Here is a 15,072-nt window from a genome sequence, read left to right as displayed (position 1 = left end):
TGAAGGGTTAAAATGAGGCAGCGGCTGCTGCTGCTGGGGGGTTGGATTTCTAAAAGCGCCGAATACCGGGCAGGTATGGTAAAAAAGGGCATCGGTGGCCAGGAGGGGGGAGAGATCATGAGACTCCCGTGGGCTGCAGCGGCGGGCAGGGTGGGACAGGGCAGCACAGGGCAGGGCAGCACGGCCCAGCACAGTTGTCTCACCCGAGCGGGCAGCTCGCCGCAGCCTTCGCGCTGGGGTCGCAGGGGGTCGCAGTGGATCACCATCCACTGGATCTCGAACTGGCAAAGGAGAAATGATCATGTTAATTCTGGTCAGGGGTCACGCTGACCGAGCGTGTAAGAGGTGGAATACTGGCACACTAGGCAGAGGATTAAACGCTAGGTACTTCATGTCAATAGCTACAGGTGGAGCAGTGCTTTGCCCTGCATTCCCCATCCCTAACTGTGGAGGTCTTTTAAATAGGGGGCATAAACCGGCTGAGGTGCTGCCACTCCTGAAATCCTCTTCATCACATCTCTACTGTTCTGTTTGTTTGCAGTCATCACGGTTTCCTGAGTGCTGAGACTGGAGCACAACAGAAGGGATACCCTTGTTTCTTTTACCTGTTAACTGACACCATAATTTGTGCGCCAATTCTTCCCCTCCTTTATCCACTTCTCATTTTTAAGCCATCATAGTAATAGCCAATTGAGTGCCATAATATACATATAAAAGAACTAATACTAATTTAATACTACAAGGCAGCCATACAATAGCCCAAACAGGAATAAGTTGTAAACAGTGTCCTCACACTAAATCCAAAACACAGCTCTGTACCAGCTATGGAAAGAGAGCTAACTCTGTCTGCCTTGAGGCTATATAAAACAAAAGTTGATAGGAAACCTCTCTAACTTTAAAAAAATTTAAAATAAAACTCTTATGGTGGCAATGTAGTAAAAGATGTGACTGGCTTCCCATTGATTTAGGAGAGGTGAGAGAAGGGCAAATATGTTCTAGCCTTGCTGTCAAGACATCTTTTCCCTTGCCAGTATTTCACAATGATCTTGTTAAGTTGATTTAAAGGATGCCATTATTTTGAAGATGTCTCATGCAGGTATTCTGCTGTTATCAATATACAATATTATTAAGGAGTAAGTGCAGTCATAAAGTTTTCAGAAATGAACCTCAGATAATTTAGGGGTAATCATAAAGCAAAGATATTAAAATGTAACCTTTTAAACCCAAAGATGGTGTGAAAGTTTTGCCTGAGGTAGAGCTTATTTTCCTCACAGTAGCTGGTATGGAGCTGTGTTTTGGATTTGTGTTGGGACCAGAGCTGATAGCACGGGGATGATTTTGTTATTGCTGAGCAGTGCTTGGATGGAGTCAAGGCCTTTTCTGCCCCTGACTCCACCCCATCAGCAAGGAAGCTGGGGGTGCACAAGGACTTGGGAGGGGACACAGCCAAGATAGCTGATCCCACTGACTAAAGGGATATCCCAGACCCCAGCATCATGCTCAGAATATAAAGCTGGGAGAAGAAAGAAAGGGCAGGGAGAGTTTGAAGTGATGCTCTTTGTCTTCCCAAGCCACTGTTACATGTGATGAAGCCCAGCTTTCCTGGAGATGGCTGGACACCTGCCTGCCATTGGGAAGTGGTGAATTAATTCCTTGTTTTGCTTTGCCTGTGTGCATGGCTTGAGCTTTACCTATTAAAGTGTCTTTATCTCAATCCACAAGTTTCCTTACTTTTACTTTTACAATTCTCATCCCACCATGGGGTAGAGTGAGCAAGAGGCCATGTGGGGCTTAGTTGCTATCTGGAGTTAAACTACAAGGAATGTTTAAAACCCATAGATCAGCATTCCTGACACACATTTGGCAGGATTCCTACAGGATTTCTGTTTCATTTTTATTTCTTAGTCAGCACAGATATGATTAACTGTGTCTGATTGTTCACTGTTTTGTCATCTTAAGTTCTACAGAAATTCCTGCAAATGCCCACCATCCTGGCACATCTCAATGTCAACCTCGTAATTCAGTTGTCTTATCAGTGTTTTAGTTGAGAGAGGTGAAGTTTAGGTAAAATGCAGATGAGACCTAAATATGTAGGGTAGTATTTTCAGTATAAAATCAGTCACAGGAATGCATTTAGCAGTACCATAGGGGCTATTGCTGGCTTGGTGATAATCCATGGGAAGTCACCCCTCCTGGGCAAGTACAACTCAGCTAAGCAATTTTTCCTGTGGAGATTTTCTACAAAACCTTGTCAAGGAAATCTATGTTTCTCCTAAGAGAGGTCTGCTGTCAACTCTTTGTACATTTGTTAAGTGACCAAGAATAAACTACATATATTTAAATGGAACTCATTCCAGAGCTATTTTAAACATGTTTTATCAATTTTTCGACATCTCTGAAACAGGCTTTTAGAGCTTCTTTCTCCTTGCACCTTTTTTTAAAACCTTTGAACATTACAGCCAATTCCGGTGTTATTTGGCTTTCCATAGCTAGAGTTCAGCCTTCTGAATGTGAAATTTCACAGGGTGAAAAAAAAACCAAGATGTGACTTTTTACAGAACACCAACACAATCTGTTCTGTGGTGTAAATTAATCCCTGTTAAATAAATATTGACAAGCAGCTTCCTCTTAGATGCTACAAGTCATGTAGCTTCCCTGAGCTAGTTAGCAGCCTGAAATGTCAATTAAATAATGACCAAGAGTCACTTCTAGCAAAGTGTTTAGTATCTATTATGAAAAAAACATGGTAATGCCTCTGAAATCACAGTAATTAAGGCAATTACGTAATCTCACAGAAGTTATAATTTGAGCAGTAAGAAATTAATTCCCTTACCTTCCTATTATAGACACGTAATTTAGAAAGAAAATTCCTTTTCAGTTTTGACATTATGCTAAATCTCATACTGCTTAGAGTTTATAATGGATTCTATTAATTACTTTTTGATAAAAAGATAAAACTTTTTGATACTTTTATCTAAAAAAGAAAAGATAAAATGCAGCTGTGAATCTGTGTAAAAATTTGTCCTCCATAAAGCATTCCAGAAATCCTGGCATAAATCTTTGTAAAGGCTGAAAGGCAAGATGGAGTTTCTAATGGAACTGTATCTATTATTCTGCTAGGCACTCATAGTAATAACGAGCAATAAAGAATCCCTTTTAAAATTATATGTGTTACAGTGCACCTCTGAGAAGTTGACCTATTCTGCAAGATAAATAGGGCCCTCACCAGAATGCAGCAAAAAAGAATGGGAAACACATAATTTATGTCCTTTTAAAATTCTACCACTGGAAGTAATATACTTTAACAATGCCTGGGAGTAAATTAAAAGCTGTGCCTGGGGCATATTAAATAACCAAGTCTTTTGAGATATTTAAACTTACAGTCAAGCAATTTAAAGACTAGAATAGCCCCAAACATAGATTTATTTATTCAATTTAAAGAGAAATAAAGTACACAGGCTAAAACAGAAATTTATGCACTATAAATAGACATTTTAAAATTACTAGTCCATCTGACTATGTAATTCCTTTATCATCATCTCAGAGGTTATGGGGTTCCTAAATCTACATTATTATAATATCAGGTTGAACCACTACCATTTCCTTTTTTGGCTTCCCAGACAGGCCATGCAATTCAGTCGAGTGAGCCCTAAGTCAGTTCTGTCTAAAATAAAGTGTAATTTTAGGCACCTAAATTCAGTTTAAGAATATGGTGTCATGCTTACTTTCTGTCTTCTCTGATAATTTGTTACAGTGCTTCATTATTCTTTTTGGCAGGAAGTGTGGATCATACTCCTGTTTTAAAGCCTAACTCATGCAAAGATTTTACTTTTTTTCATAAAATATACTTCATATGACCAAACCTTCCCAGAAACATGCTAAAGTTATAAACAAATATTTTGCATTATAAAACGGTGAATTATAAAAATTCTTTAATTCCATTTTGTTCTTTCATCCTTAAAGGAGGTTGTCCTATAATTCATGTAGCCCCACACTGGTGGCTAAAGATGTACAGTTTTAAACACAAGCGAGGCAGAACATAGTGCCAGACAGTTTTCCCTACTAAATGCCTGAAGAGCCCTGGGTGATCAATGCTGCTCAGTTGTATACCTTGCTGAAAAGAGAGTCTCTGCAAGACACAGGCTGGAGAGGAAGGTGGATAAGATTCCAATAAGATTTCTCTTCTGCTTTTCCTCACTTCTTCATTCCTGGCCAAAGGTGAGTCAGAGCACCAACAGAAGGCCAGGGTGACCTTGATACCACATCACTCCCCTCACTTGTCAGCTGCCATTTGGGATCACTACTTCAAGAGGCAAAGGAACCCTCCTCATTTCTGAAGGCATGACTCTGTGTCTAACTGGAGGGCACAGTTTGCTCTAGCACTATGTACCAGGTGCTGTAAAATTATTCCATTAATACCAATAGATTTCTCTGCATTTAATCTACCTTTCCAAAGAGGAAAACAATATTGGCATTTCATCCTACTACCATGCATAGAATATATGTAATGTGTAATGTTTTCATCATCCCAGCTATCCATGCATCCATCAGTATTGCTCAGAGCAGTTAGCAAAGCTAAGATACATATGCTAATTTTTAATACGCTAATTGCCACATTATCAGCTCCAGCTGATTCTTTTAATGACATTTTCAAAGACTAACTCTTGTTTTCAACAGAATTAGTATAACGTTTCAGCTATTGAAATTTCCTCATCCACATCTATAACAGCATGTTAGATTGATCCCTTCAGACACATGGGGCAGCTTTCTGCTGGCATTCTCATGTAAAACTGATTTCAATCCAGTGCAATACTGCAACTAAACATACAGAGGTGATGAAATATGAGATGCTTCTTTTGTTGCAATGCTTTCCCTTTCAGTTTTACACAACACTGGTTAACCTGTGTCCACGGGTTTTTTTGCAAACAGCGTGAGATATAGTTTAAAATTATGTCTCACTTCACTCTTTTACTTCAAAGTTGTAACAAGTACAGGGATGTCTAGGAATTTTCATTATTGAGATTTAGGCATAACCTGAGTATCTTTTAACTTACAAGGTATAAGTGCAAAATTTAAAAAAAAAAAAGTTAATACTTACCTGCCAATGAGTTAGTTTCTGCCATTTCTGCTTTCAGAAATAATTTAAACATGCATTCCACAAAACAAAACCCCATATTTAATGTAAAACACTTTTTGAAGAAATAAAAGATTTTGAAACTTACCGGAACTGAAATTTGAGGATTATTTTTAAGTTTTCCAAGCACAGCAAAGCCATCAGTGTTGATTTTCCCTTTCGGTTTTATGTTTAAGGACTCTATTTTAATACAGTCAATAAAAAGTGTGACACTGTTTGCTTCCACAATTATCATAAGCTTGTGCCATTGGGAGTCAAACAAGAAAGGCAAATGTAAAAATGATGCTGTTTGGTGTCTTCCATCTGCTCCTTTATAAGAAAACTCAACACTTTTCATTTGACCATTGAGATTCACTCCAACTTGTTCTTTTCCTGAAGAATCCTGAATCTGCCAAATAGTCCAGTATTTCTGAAGTGTGGCCCCAGTCATCCGAAAAGTAGTTAGAAAGGAATATTCATCAGGCAATCCGTTGGAATATATGGCACTGTGTAGGATTAAAATACACTACATTTGTTCTGTATTCGTTCTGAAAAGCGCCACATATCACCATAGACTAATGAGAAACCATTACTCAGTAGAACCATATCTCAACCATTCTTGTATCAGTGCATTTCTGCATGCTGAGGCCCAAAACAAGGTGTTACTAATGGCAAAAGAACTGGTTCAGAAGTGTGGGTTCTTCCAATGTTTCACAATTTTTATGATAACCCTTTCTAAGAATAATGGATGGAACAAGAACTAACTCCTACTTCAGATATAGAAAGCATATCCTACAATTATCCTGTTTCCCACTGTTAGACTTACAAAGTTGGTCAACATTTTATGACTTTACAATGCCCAGGGAGAAAGTGCAGATCTGATTTGATTTTGAAGGCATAAGAATGTCTTTTGCAAATGCATTTTCTTGTTCAACCTGCCAATAACCCTTTTGTTAAGGTATAAGCTATCACTTCAGCAGAAATCATTGACAAATATGTGGTGAGAACCCACACTCAAAGTGTACTATGTCCTGTGACATTAAACCACAAGACTACAAGTAGCAGGGAACAGATTTGCCACATAAAATATCTCGTATTTTAGCAACTCCTATAAGGTGAGCTTTGGAAACACAGGTAGCACTGGCTGTGTCACTGTGCAAAACAGTCAAGTCATTTTTTATTTCAAATGTATCGCAGTACAATATTTAAGAAATTGGCCTTTCCATATTTATTCTATGGATCATAAAACTCTAGTGTCATATCCAGTCAACATCAATACATTATTTGCCATCTATCCACATTTAAGAATAAGTTTAAATAAATTTCTTAAGCATGAAGACATGCAGAGCTATTTTGTCCCAGCTTTCATTAGGATAACTTCTCAAACAAGTAGACATCTTGAACAAAGATGATTTTTGAGTGGCAGATCAATCCTATCTCAGCAGCTATTTATATAGCATTAGTGAATCTCAGGATCTAGGCTATGGGGGAAAAAAAGCAAAAATACTGTCAGCTCTTATTCTGTATGCTTGATGACTACTGATTTAGAAAGAGACTACTTCCAGAAGCAATCTCCCTAGTTTGTAGTGTTCCAAGCTGCAGTGCAGCTGTGCTCCAGCAGGCAGCGGCACAGCCTCAGCAGATTTCAGGGAGGATGCAGCAAGCCTGGCAGCAGCAGCAGCTTCGGCTTACAAATAAAGTACCCGCAGTGCTGGTGTTTCTCCTTTTCCCCAGGAGCCTTTGCCCACACTGGGGTATAAGGCAGGGGAATGTATAGCTGGAAAGTTTAGCTCATTATAAAAGGTGTGGAGATATATGAAGCTGGAAGAGGGGGCTCCTTGCCAGTATCTTTAATCTGTCTGTGCTTTGCTGTGAGTTGTGTCTCTTGACTGAAGAGGAAATCCTGCTCCACCTGGTTTTGTTTGATAGGATTTTATCTAACTCATTGTTTTCTGTCATCATTTATTTTCAGTTTGTATCTTGCCCTCTCAGATGCAAATGTCACCTTGAGGATATTGTAGCTTGCCTTCGGTTCTGAGCACTTTGCAGTGTTTACTGTACCCTATTCCTCCTTGTCTTACATTTCTGGCCTACACAATGAGCATATATATTCTTTTCTTCTCCAGGAAGATAATTCTTCTCCATATTCAGACATACCTTCACTCTTACTAAGCTTCTGATCCAGTTCAGCACATCGTTTATGGCTCTTTGTGTCCTTCCTCTATAATGTCTCTTTTAAAAATCTCCTCTACTGCTAAAACTTTAGCTCAGCTGGGTCATTTATCTCTTCAGACGCTGAATCTCATTTGTTCTTGCAGAAGAGCTGGTTTTTCTACTACCACACGGAAGGTGGTATTGTTAGGTAACCTTTAAATAGCCTCCTTGTGACATTCAACTTTCTCTGTTAAGTTCAGTGACACCAGGGTGTCTGATACACTGAGCCTAAAAGAAGCAGTACTAATCCCAGATCCTCTGTGAAGAGGTTTTCAGCATTTCTCTGCACTGCTAAGTTTTGTTGTCATGGCAATACTCGTTAAACTATCACACACATTCTCATCTGACCTCAGCTGACACAACTCTACTGCCAAAAAAACAAAACAAGAAAAGAAACAAAAAACCCTAGTACATGTACATATTTTTTGATTAGAAGATTGTTTATGCCACATTGGCAAATTAATTCTTTGCACCATATTTAGCTATAGATTTAGTATTTTTCAAGACATCACATGGGTCCTCCTTTTTCAGACATTAAAATAGGAAAGAAATATGTTCAGTTTTTCAGAACATATGCAAAGAAGAGAAATAATGTAAGAGCTTCTGACGTTGGTAAGAGAAAATCAGATTATAAGAAACATGTATCAAACCCTAAAGATAAAAATTCAGTGCACAAACATGGAAAAGTATTCCCCTTTTTAAAAATTACTAATAATCAATCAGAAGAACTGCTACCTTTTGACTAAAGACTCAGTATCAGTAACATGACTCAACACAGTGAAGCATGACCCATCACCAGAAAGGTACTCTGCAGGGGACTGTTACTGTGTCAGATTTATACCTATAATTCTACAAGCAAAGCAGAGACATATGCTCATCTCAGCTTCTCCAACAGTAACGATCCTTTAGTGGTTTAATTGTATTTCAGAACACATTTCTTTCCAAAGCCTGTAATCCTTATATAGGCAAAACCCTTCTGAAATCAGCAACTTAAAATGCTAAATATTTGGAAACCATAGCAAATTTAGCATGATATTTAAATAAACAATTGTAGAGAAGCTATTCCTCCATCTTACTGCCAAAGTGAAGAGTGATAGATGCTGTATCTTTATTGAACAGCTGATAGCTGTATAAGCACTCAAATTCTTTCTGGAAATTATTTTTAACATAGTTGTTTCCAATTCCACTGATTTATGGAAGAGAACCAATTAATTTTAAACTTAGATTCAGGTAAATGAGCAAAGAAAGAAATTATATGGAAACATATTTAAAGGCCAAAATCCAGATTTATTCCTAACCTATTTCCTATCCACTTAAAATTGTTCAGGATACGAGCCATCTGATCTTTTTCTTTAATTTAATTTTTTTCTTCAGTTTGTAAGAAAGCATTCCAGTCCTGCTTTCCTTGTATACTCACACTATTATTAACTGCTTCAGTTGTTTTATGAATACAAGATTAGGTCAATTTTTTTTATCAGATATTCGACTATTTGCCTAAATTTTTAAAGTATTGGAGGTGGGAAGTTTGAAACATTTGTAGTTCCTCTAGGAGAACTACTGAAACACTACTATTTCTTTTAAATCTTTTTATAAATACCTAAGACTTTCGTTAATCGTATATTATGAATACTTAACAGGAAGATTTCTTTGAGATTTCAAAGCTAAGTCCTACCCAGCCTTCAATACAACCAAAGTAAGTAATCTGACAATGGTGAAGAAAGCCCCAACCCATCCCAGTGACCCCAGGATTCACCAAGAGCAGAAGACTATGTTAGAAGCTCAGCTATATACCTATTTAAGTTCTACAAAGTAACTGTTTATTTTATTAAATTTGGTTTTTTTGAGTTAGTTTATTTCTTAGGTGAACTCCATTGCTCACTGACTTAACTTAGTCCTTGCTAAATAAAAGTTTTAGAAATGTTAGCACAACCCACTGGAGGTGGCTGTGGAAATTGCTGTGGCCATTCTCATGATAATGCAGTATCACATGCCCAGGGTTGAGGGTTCTTTTGGTCAATCTGGAGACACTCATGTCTGCCTCTCCTGGAGCTGCCTTGACTCACAGCTGACCTGGCACACCCTGCCTGGCAGCAACTGAACAAGCAATAACAATAAAACTTAGCTCAGCACTTTTAAAAGCATCTGTCCTAAGTCATTAACCAGAAGCCATTTGTTAGGATTCATTACCCTCAGCTGATCTTTCTTATTCACAAACTCCCACTGCCAAGCTAATTAATTCTCTTATGACCTAATTAGCTTCCTAGCTGCATTTTGTCTTTTCTATTTCAGCGTCATCATCAATATCTGGGTGGGATAGCATACTCACAATGTGAAAGGAGAAGCACCTGAAGAGCTTTGGTGGTTGAATGTAAAAAACCCAGACCTTCAAGCACATGCACTTGAGTGCTGCTTCACAGAAAAGCAATATTCCCAGAGCGAAAAAAAAGCCAGAAAATAGGCCTTTGAAATTCTCTGGATATTTCAAATTTACTGATAAAGCTTTATGAACTTCTTCCCTATTTTGTTTGGGGTTTTGTGTGTGTGTGTTATGACAGTTGCATTCATGAAGTTAAAGGTTTAGGATTTCATCCAATGCACAATGATAATTAGCCCTTTTCCCACATATAAAAAAAGTGTCATGAACATGTTTTTTTCATTCACAAAATTAATCATAAAGTACAATGATTAATTTTGTACTTACTAACTGGTGGACACCTAAACACGTACGCAGATTAAATTGAAAAATGATGGGTTCACCATGTCCAATGAAAACAGGTATATGTCATGGCAGTTCCACACAAAGTTATTACACTATTATTACACCATGCCATTCCATGGAGAACACTGGGTTGATCCTTCAGAGTAAAATCTAGAAGAAGCACTGGCCAATGGGAATTTATTTGGATGATGGGAGAAGCTAAGTTATGACTTGGGTGCAATCACTTCTGTTCATTTTGGGATATACTTCTGGGCAAGCAAGCAAAGCAGCAAAAGGACTGAGCTACAACTCAGTAGCATTTTAAGGAAGTTCTGTGAGTTTTTCAAGGCATAAGCTATTGCTACATCAGAGACTGAATGCTGAGCCATGCCCATCCAATTGAGCTCTCATTCCCATACCATATAGCCACTCTAAAATGGGCTCTTCTGCCCTAGTATTAATCATCATGTGTTAGCCTAAAAAATTATTTCCCTGTTGCCAACGTGTTTGATGAGTGTCCTTCCCCAGTGCTCCCATGGCACTTGGGCTACATCAGCCAGCCAGCAAGGGAAAGCCATGTTGGCCATTTTCCCAAACTCACTCTATTTTTCCCTCCCCCGCCTCTGGATGCTGCAGGGGCGCAAAGGCCGGAGGGTGATCCCGGGGTGTGAGCCCGGCCCGCGGCGGGCGCCGCTTCAGCACCGCGGGCAGGGACAGCTCCGGGAGCCGGGGCGGCCGGGCAGCCCTTCCCTTCCCTTCCCTTCCCTTCCCTTCCCTTCCCTTCCCTTCCCTTCCCTTCCCTTCCCTTCCCTTCCCTTCCCTTCCCTTCCCTTCCCTTCCCTTCCCTTCCCTTCCCTTCCCTTCCCTTCCCTTCCCTTCCCTTCCCTTCCCTTCCCTTCCCTTCCCTGCCCTGCCCTGCCCTGCCCTGCCCTGCCCTGCCCTGCGCTGCCCTGCGCTGCGCTGCCCTCCTCTTTCCGCCCACTGAGAGGGCCAGGCTGTAAAATAACTCTTTAGCAGAGCAGCGAGCTCTGCCCCGAGACAGAGGAGCAGCACACTGAGGCACTGGAGCAGTGTCAGGACTCAAATCCATTTCCCGGGCCAATGACCCCAATGGCAGGAGTAACGCAGATGCTGGAGTAACACAGTCAACATAGGTTTGTTCAGGGGTAACTTGTGTATATCAAGCACATATTTCACTAGAACCATCTATAGCAAAAAGCCTAAATGTCAGAATCCAGGATATTCCTCTGGCTGCCCTAGAGGACTCGAGACCCTGGCAGGGGGCTCGGAGAGCTTGGCACAGAGTCAAAAACACCTGTGCCTTTGATTCTAGCCCATGGAAAGTGAAAATCTTGCTGCTTTCATCTGAGAATCTCCAATTTTTAGTGAAGTGATGATCCCATTTGCTGTCTGTGTTTGGATTCACATTCATGCACTAGCAGTCCTGATTTGTATCTGGGACTGAAAGTAGCCATGAGCCCAAGGTAACCAAACACTTAAGCTCTAAAGTAGCTTTATCTGGTGGCAATGAAGGTAGCAGCCAGGGAGGATTGCAGCAAGAAAAGTTGTTAGTGATAGATGGAGTAAGACAGAAACGCTTCACAATCCAATTATTCCTAGCTGAAACAGTAGTCCAGTTAATGGTCTTGCCACTTAATTGCTAACTTGAGGCATTCTTAATTACATAAAGTGCTGGAACAGAATCCAGACTTGCCTAAATTTGGCAAAGGCATCTCTACCCTGCTGTACTGTTTCTGTTCCTTCACCAGCAGTAAGTCTGGCCTGTAAAGCACTAGCACAATTAAATCCTTAAATCCTGACTTCTATCACAAATTCACTGTAACATGTTAAATAATAATTTTCAACTTTTATAGGTTAAGTGACCATAAATCAGCCAGGAATATTCATGTACCTTTTACCTAAAACAGACACACAATGAAAAAACCCCCTCACCTCAGAATCAGTGAGTTCTCTGCAATCCTCACATGCTCAGAAAGATCCCTTTGTGTCAATATTTTAAGAAAACTTTTTCCCTCTCCTCCTGTTACATTTTCTTTGCCTCCGTATTTCAAATCATTGACTTCTGACATTGCTTTCTAGAGGCGAATCCCTTAGCATCAGCAAATCTTGAGGCACTCTGAGCAATATCATCAGGGAAGTGGAAGTCCCTGAAATTGCTGCTACAGAATCAGTCTGATCTAGTGGTGGCAATGAAAAAAAAATTCCTCTTTCCCCTTCTGAAAACTTTTTAAATTAGGTGATCTAGCTGGTGGGAGATCTACCACTTAAAAGATAAGATTGCAAAATATCAATATTTTAAAGCCAAACAAGGAAGGCATTACCTGGTTGGTATCCTGAAGTCTACATTGGGTCCCAATTTATAAGCTACTTGTAGAGAAGTGGATCCCACTACTCTCTCAATAATTCCTTGGGAAGCAGCTTTTTCTATCTGAAACTGAGAAATCAGGTCAAAGCCTGCAAGAAAAAAATATACATATCCATAATGTAACTTTCATTTTAATTTTAGAATTGTGCTGTCACAGAGCTGAATATAACCTGATACATTTTTTGAACACCAGCTTTTTCGTTAAAAAGTCTGGGTGCTACTTGCCTGGTAGGTCATCTTGGCCAATTCTGATTGTTGGGCAGATATCAATTCTGTGACTGGCACCCAGAATAGCTGGTAGTCCTGCAAAAAAAGGTGAATTTACTAACCATGCACCTGCACATTGACACAGATCACCTTATAAAATCAATGGAAGCAACTGTAAGATTATTAGGAATTAAACAGAGCTATAAATAATAATAATTATAGGTATATAATAATTTAAACTGTACTCAGTAAAGTAAGAGGTATAAGAAAATAATAATCTTTTTCTAGAGAGCTCCAAATTAAAACCAGGAGCTTAATATGCTATTTGATCTTTTTTCAAGCCTTTCAATGAGAGTGTTATAATAATTCTTCTCTAGCAGAGCTGTTGAGAAATAGTAATAGTTTAAGAAGGACTGCTGTGTAAGGAGGCTTTGGGTTGTAACTTTTTGTGATTCAAGCAAACTTAAAAAAAAAAGGCCAGTTACCTAAATCAACAGTCTCTCTACTCCCAAGGAAACTTAAACAAACCTCATGCCAACTAAAGAAGTTGTTGTGAATCAGTTGGCATCTTTTCCATCCTCTCTGGTATTCCAAGCTTTCCCACTTTCCTCTGTGCCAGATTTGATCAGAAGATGAACATTCATTAAATGTAATGTGGTGGCAAGAAGATCTTACAGACCTTTTTTTTTACCAAAATGAGAATGTAGAAGAAATTTGTTTGAGGAAACTTAATCTAAAAATCCAATTGTTCAGAATATTATTTAGCAAAAAACCTTGTCATGGCCATAAGACCTACAAGATACCCAGAATTAAGGAAGGAGCTTAAGGAAAAATAAGCATTTATTTGAAGAGTTTAAGAGCCATATACAAGTCTAGTACCAAGTCAATCTGGAAAATGTTAGCAGAGTGTGGGTAGGGAAGAATGAAGAGTGGAAGCTGGAAGGAGAAGCATTTCTAACCTACAGAGAGCCTCTTGTGTGCTGCAAAGGCTCAACCCTAAATGTGGGTTTCCTTCTGACAACATAGGCTTAAAGAGAACATTCAGGTTGACACACTGCACCTTAGAAAGGACCTCATTCTATATTCTTTGATGAGACACATGGCTGACATCCAGCCATTTACATTTTTTGCCCAGCAAATAAAGTAGAACCAGTTTATTGCGACATGTAGCAGAATATCTAACTAGAAGCACTGAAAGACAGGGAAGGTTTGTGTCCTGTATTTGCCATCTACATCCAGATTTTAATCCTTACCTTAAAAATACATCTAATAGCAAATTTCAAGCAACACACACAGGTTTTGCTTTTTTCTTGGTTTTCGTATATATCCTTTTACCCATTCATGCATATATAAATGCACATAGACAGCTCTCATTTTGTGTGATGGCTAGTTACAGAGGATTTTAGTTTTGAATAAACACAGAATAATTCTTTTGACATTCAAAATTACACAAAGATAAAATGTAGATAAAATCTGTCTCCTTACTTGATTGGTGTTGGATGGTGGCTGAGATGAAAGACCACAGAAAACTACACAGGTAAAAGAAAGCTGTAATTTTCCTGTAAACAGAAAGAAAACTCCAGTATGAATCTATAGTTTCTGACAGGTTCTGTTATTAAATTTCTCCCCCAAGCCATGCATATTAAACATATAAAATACCACCTAAGAATCTGCTAACAGATTTGACAAGACAATTTCTTTGGCAAGATAATTTCTTTACATGACAACGTTTTATTTTTGCCTTATAATAAAATATGTCAATAAAGCTCTTTCTATTGTAGTCCACTCGTATAATGCTGGCAAGGACAGCTTTCACTGTTCTAATCTCTTATTTACAGATGTCTCTAAATCCCACTTGTTCTCTTACCAGTGGCTTTTCATCTTCACGGCTGGATTTCTTCACTTCTCTCATGTGAATGCGCAGGGTAAATCGTCACACTGCCTGCTTCCCTCTCATTAGTCTGACAGGGGAGTGCAGCAGAGGGTGCAGACAGCAGCTCCTGCCCCACCAGGACCCTGCAGAGAGGGAGGTGCAGGCTGCTGGGCTGGTTTTAATCTTTGCAAGGGAAGGAGGTGGAGGCTGGACAGACATGTGGGTCCTGGTGGGCTCTGAGGGCGGACCTCTGGAGGCAGCTGAATATAAAGAAGCCAAGAGAGCAAACTAGAGTCTGCTTCTTTCACCAGCACAAGAACAGGGAGATTCAGAAAATGTGAGTTCAGCAAAGTCAGTCTCTGAATGGTGGGATCTGCTGTCCAACCAGACAGGGGAAAGAATTATATGTACCAGGAGGTGTAAGGAAGCTGGGGGCCCTGATAGGGTGTTAAGACTAAAAGTTCTGAGAAGAAGCAAATCCCTATCCTATGAAGAAGGTATTTCCATTTCTCACTGTTTTACTCATCAGGAGAAGCCTGTCTGGTGAGGTCCCAGTTGATTTTTCTGAATGAAACAGGTTA

At 39.4% G+C, this 15,072-nt stretch overlaps 1 protein-coding gene across 1 annotated transcript in view; it reads right to left on the bottom strand.

Moving 5' to 3' along the window:
* Positions 1 to 14,820, bottom strand: part of COL9A1 (collagen type IX alpha 1 chain) — a 63,694-nt gene extending 48,874 nt beyond the window's left edge. Inside the window, exons 1-6 of the mRNA XM_030944685.1 lie at positions 14,486 to 14,820; positions 14,104 to 14,177; positions 12,637 to 12,714; positions 12,368 to 12,500; positions 5,223 to 5,619; positions 204 to 281 (exon numbers count right to left, since the gene is read on the bottom strand). Of these exons, the coding sequence (XP_030800545.1) occupies positions 204 to 281; positions 5,223 to 5,619; positions 12,368 to 12,500; positions 12,637 to 12,714; positions 14,104 to 14,177; positions 14,486 to 14,499 (774 nt within the window). The 5' untranslated portion in view covers positions 14,500 to 14,820. The remainder of the gene's footprint in view (positions 1 to 203; positions 282 to 5,222; positions 5,620 to 12,367; positions 12,501 to 12,636; positions 12,715 to 14,103; positions 14,178 to 14,485) is intronic.
* Between the last annotated feature and the right edge of the window lie 252 nt (positions 14,821 to 15,072).

The sequence above is a fragment of the Camarhynchus parvulus genome, chromosome 3, assembly GCF_901933205.1.
Source record: "Camarhynchus parvulus chromosome 3, STF_HiC, whole genome shotgun sequence".
Taxonomy (NCBI): Eukaryota; Metazoa; Chordata; class Aves; order Passeriformes; family Thraupidae; genus Camarhynchus; species Camarhynchus parvulus.
Note: the sequence above shows the minus strand (reverse complement) of the source record. Positions and strands in the feature narration are given on the sequence as shown.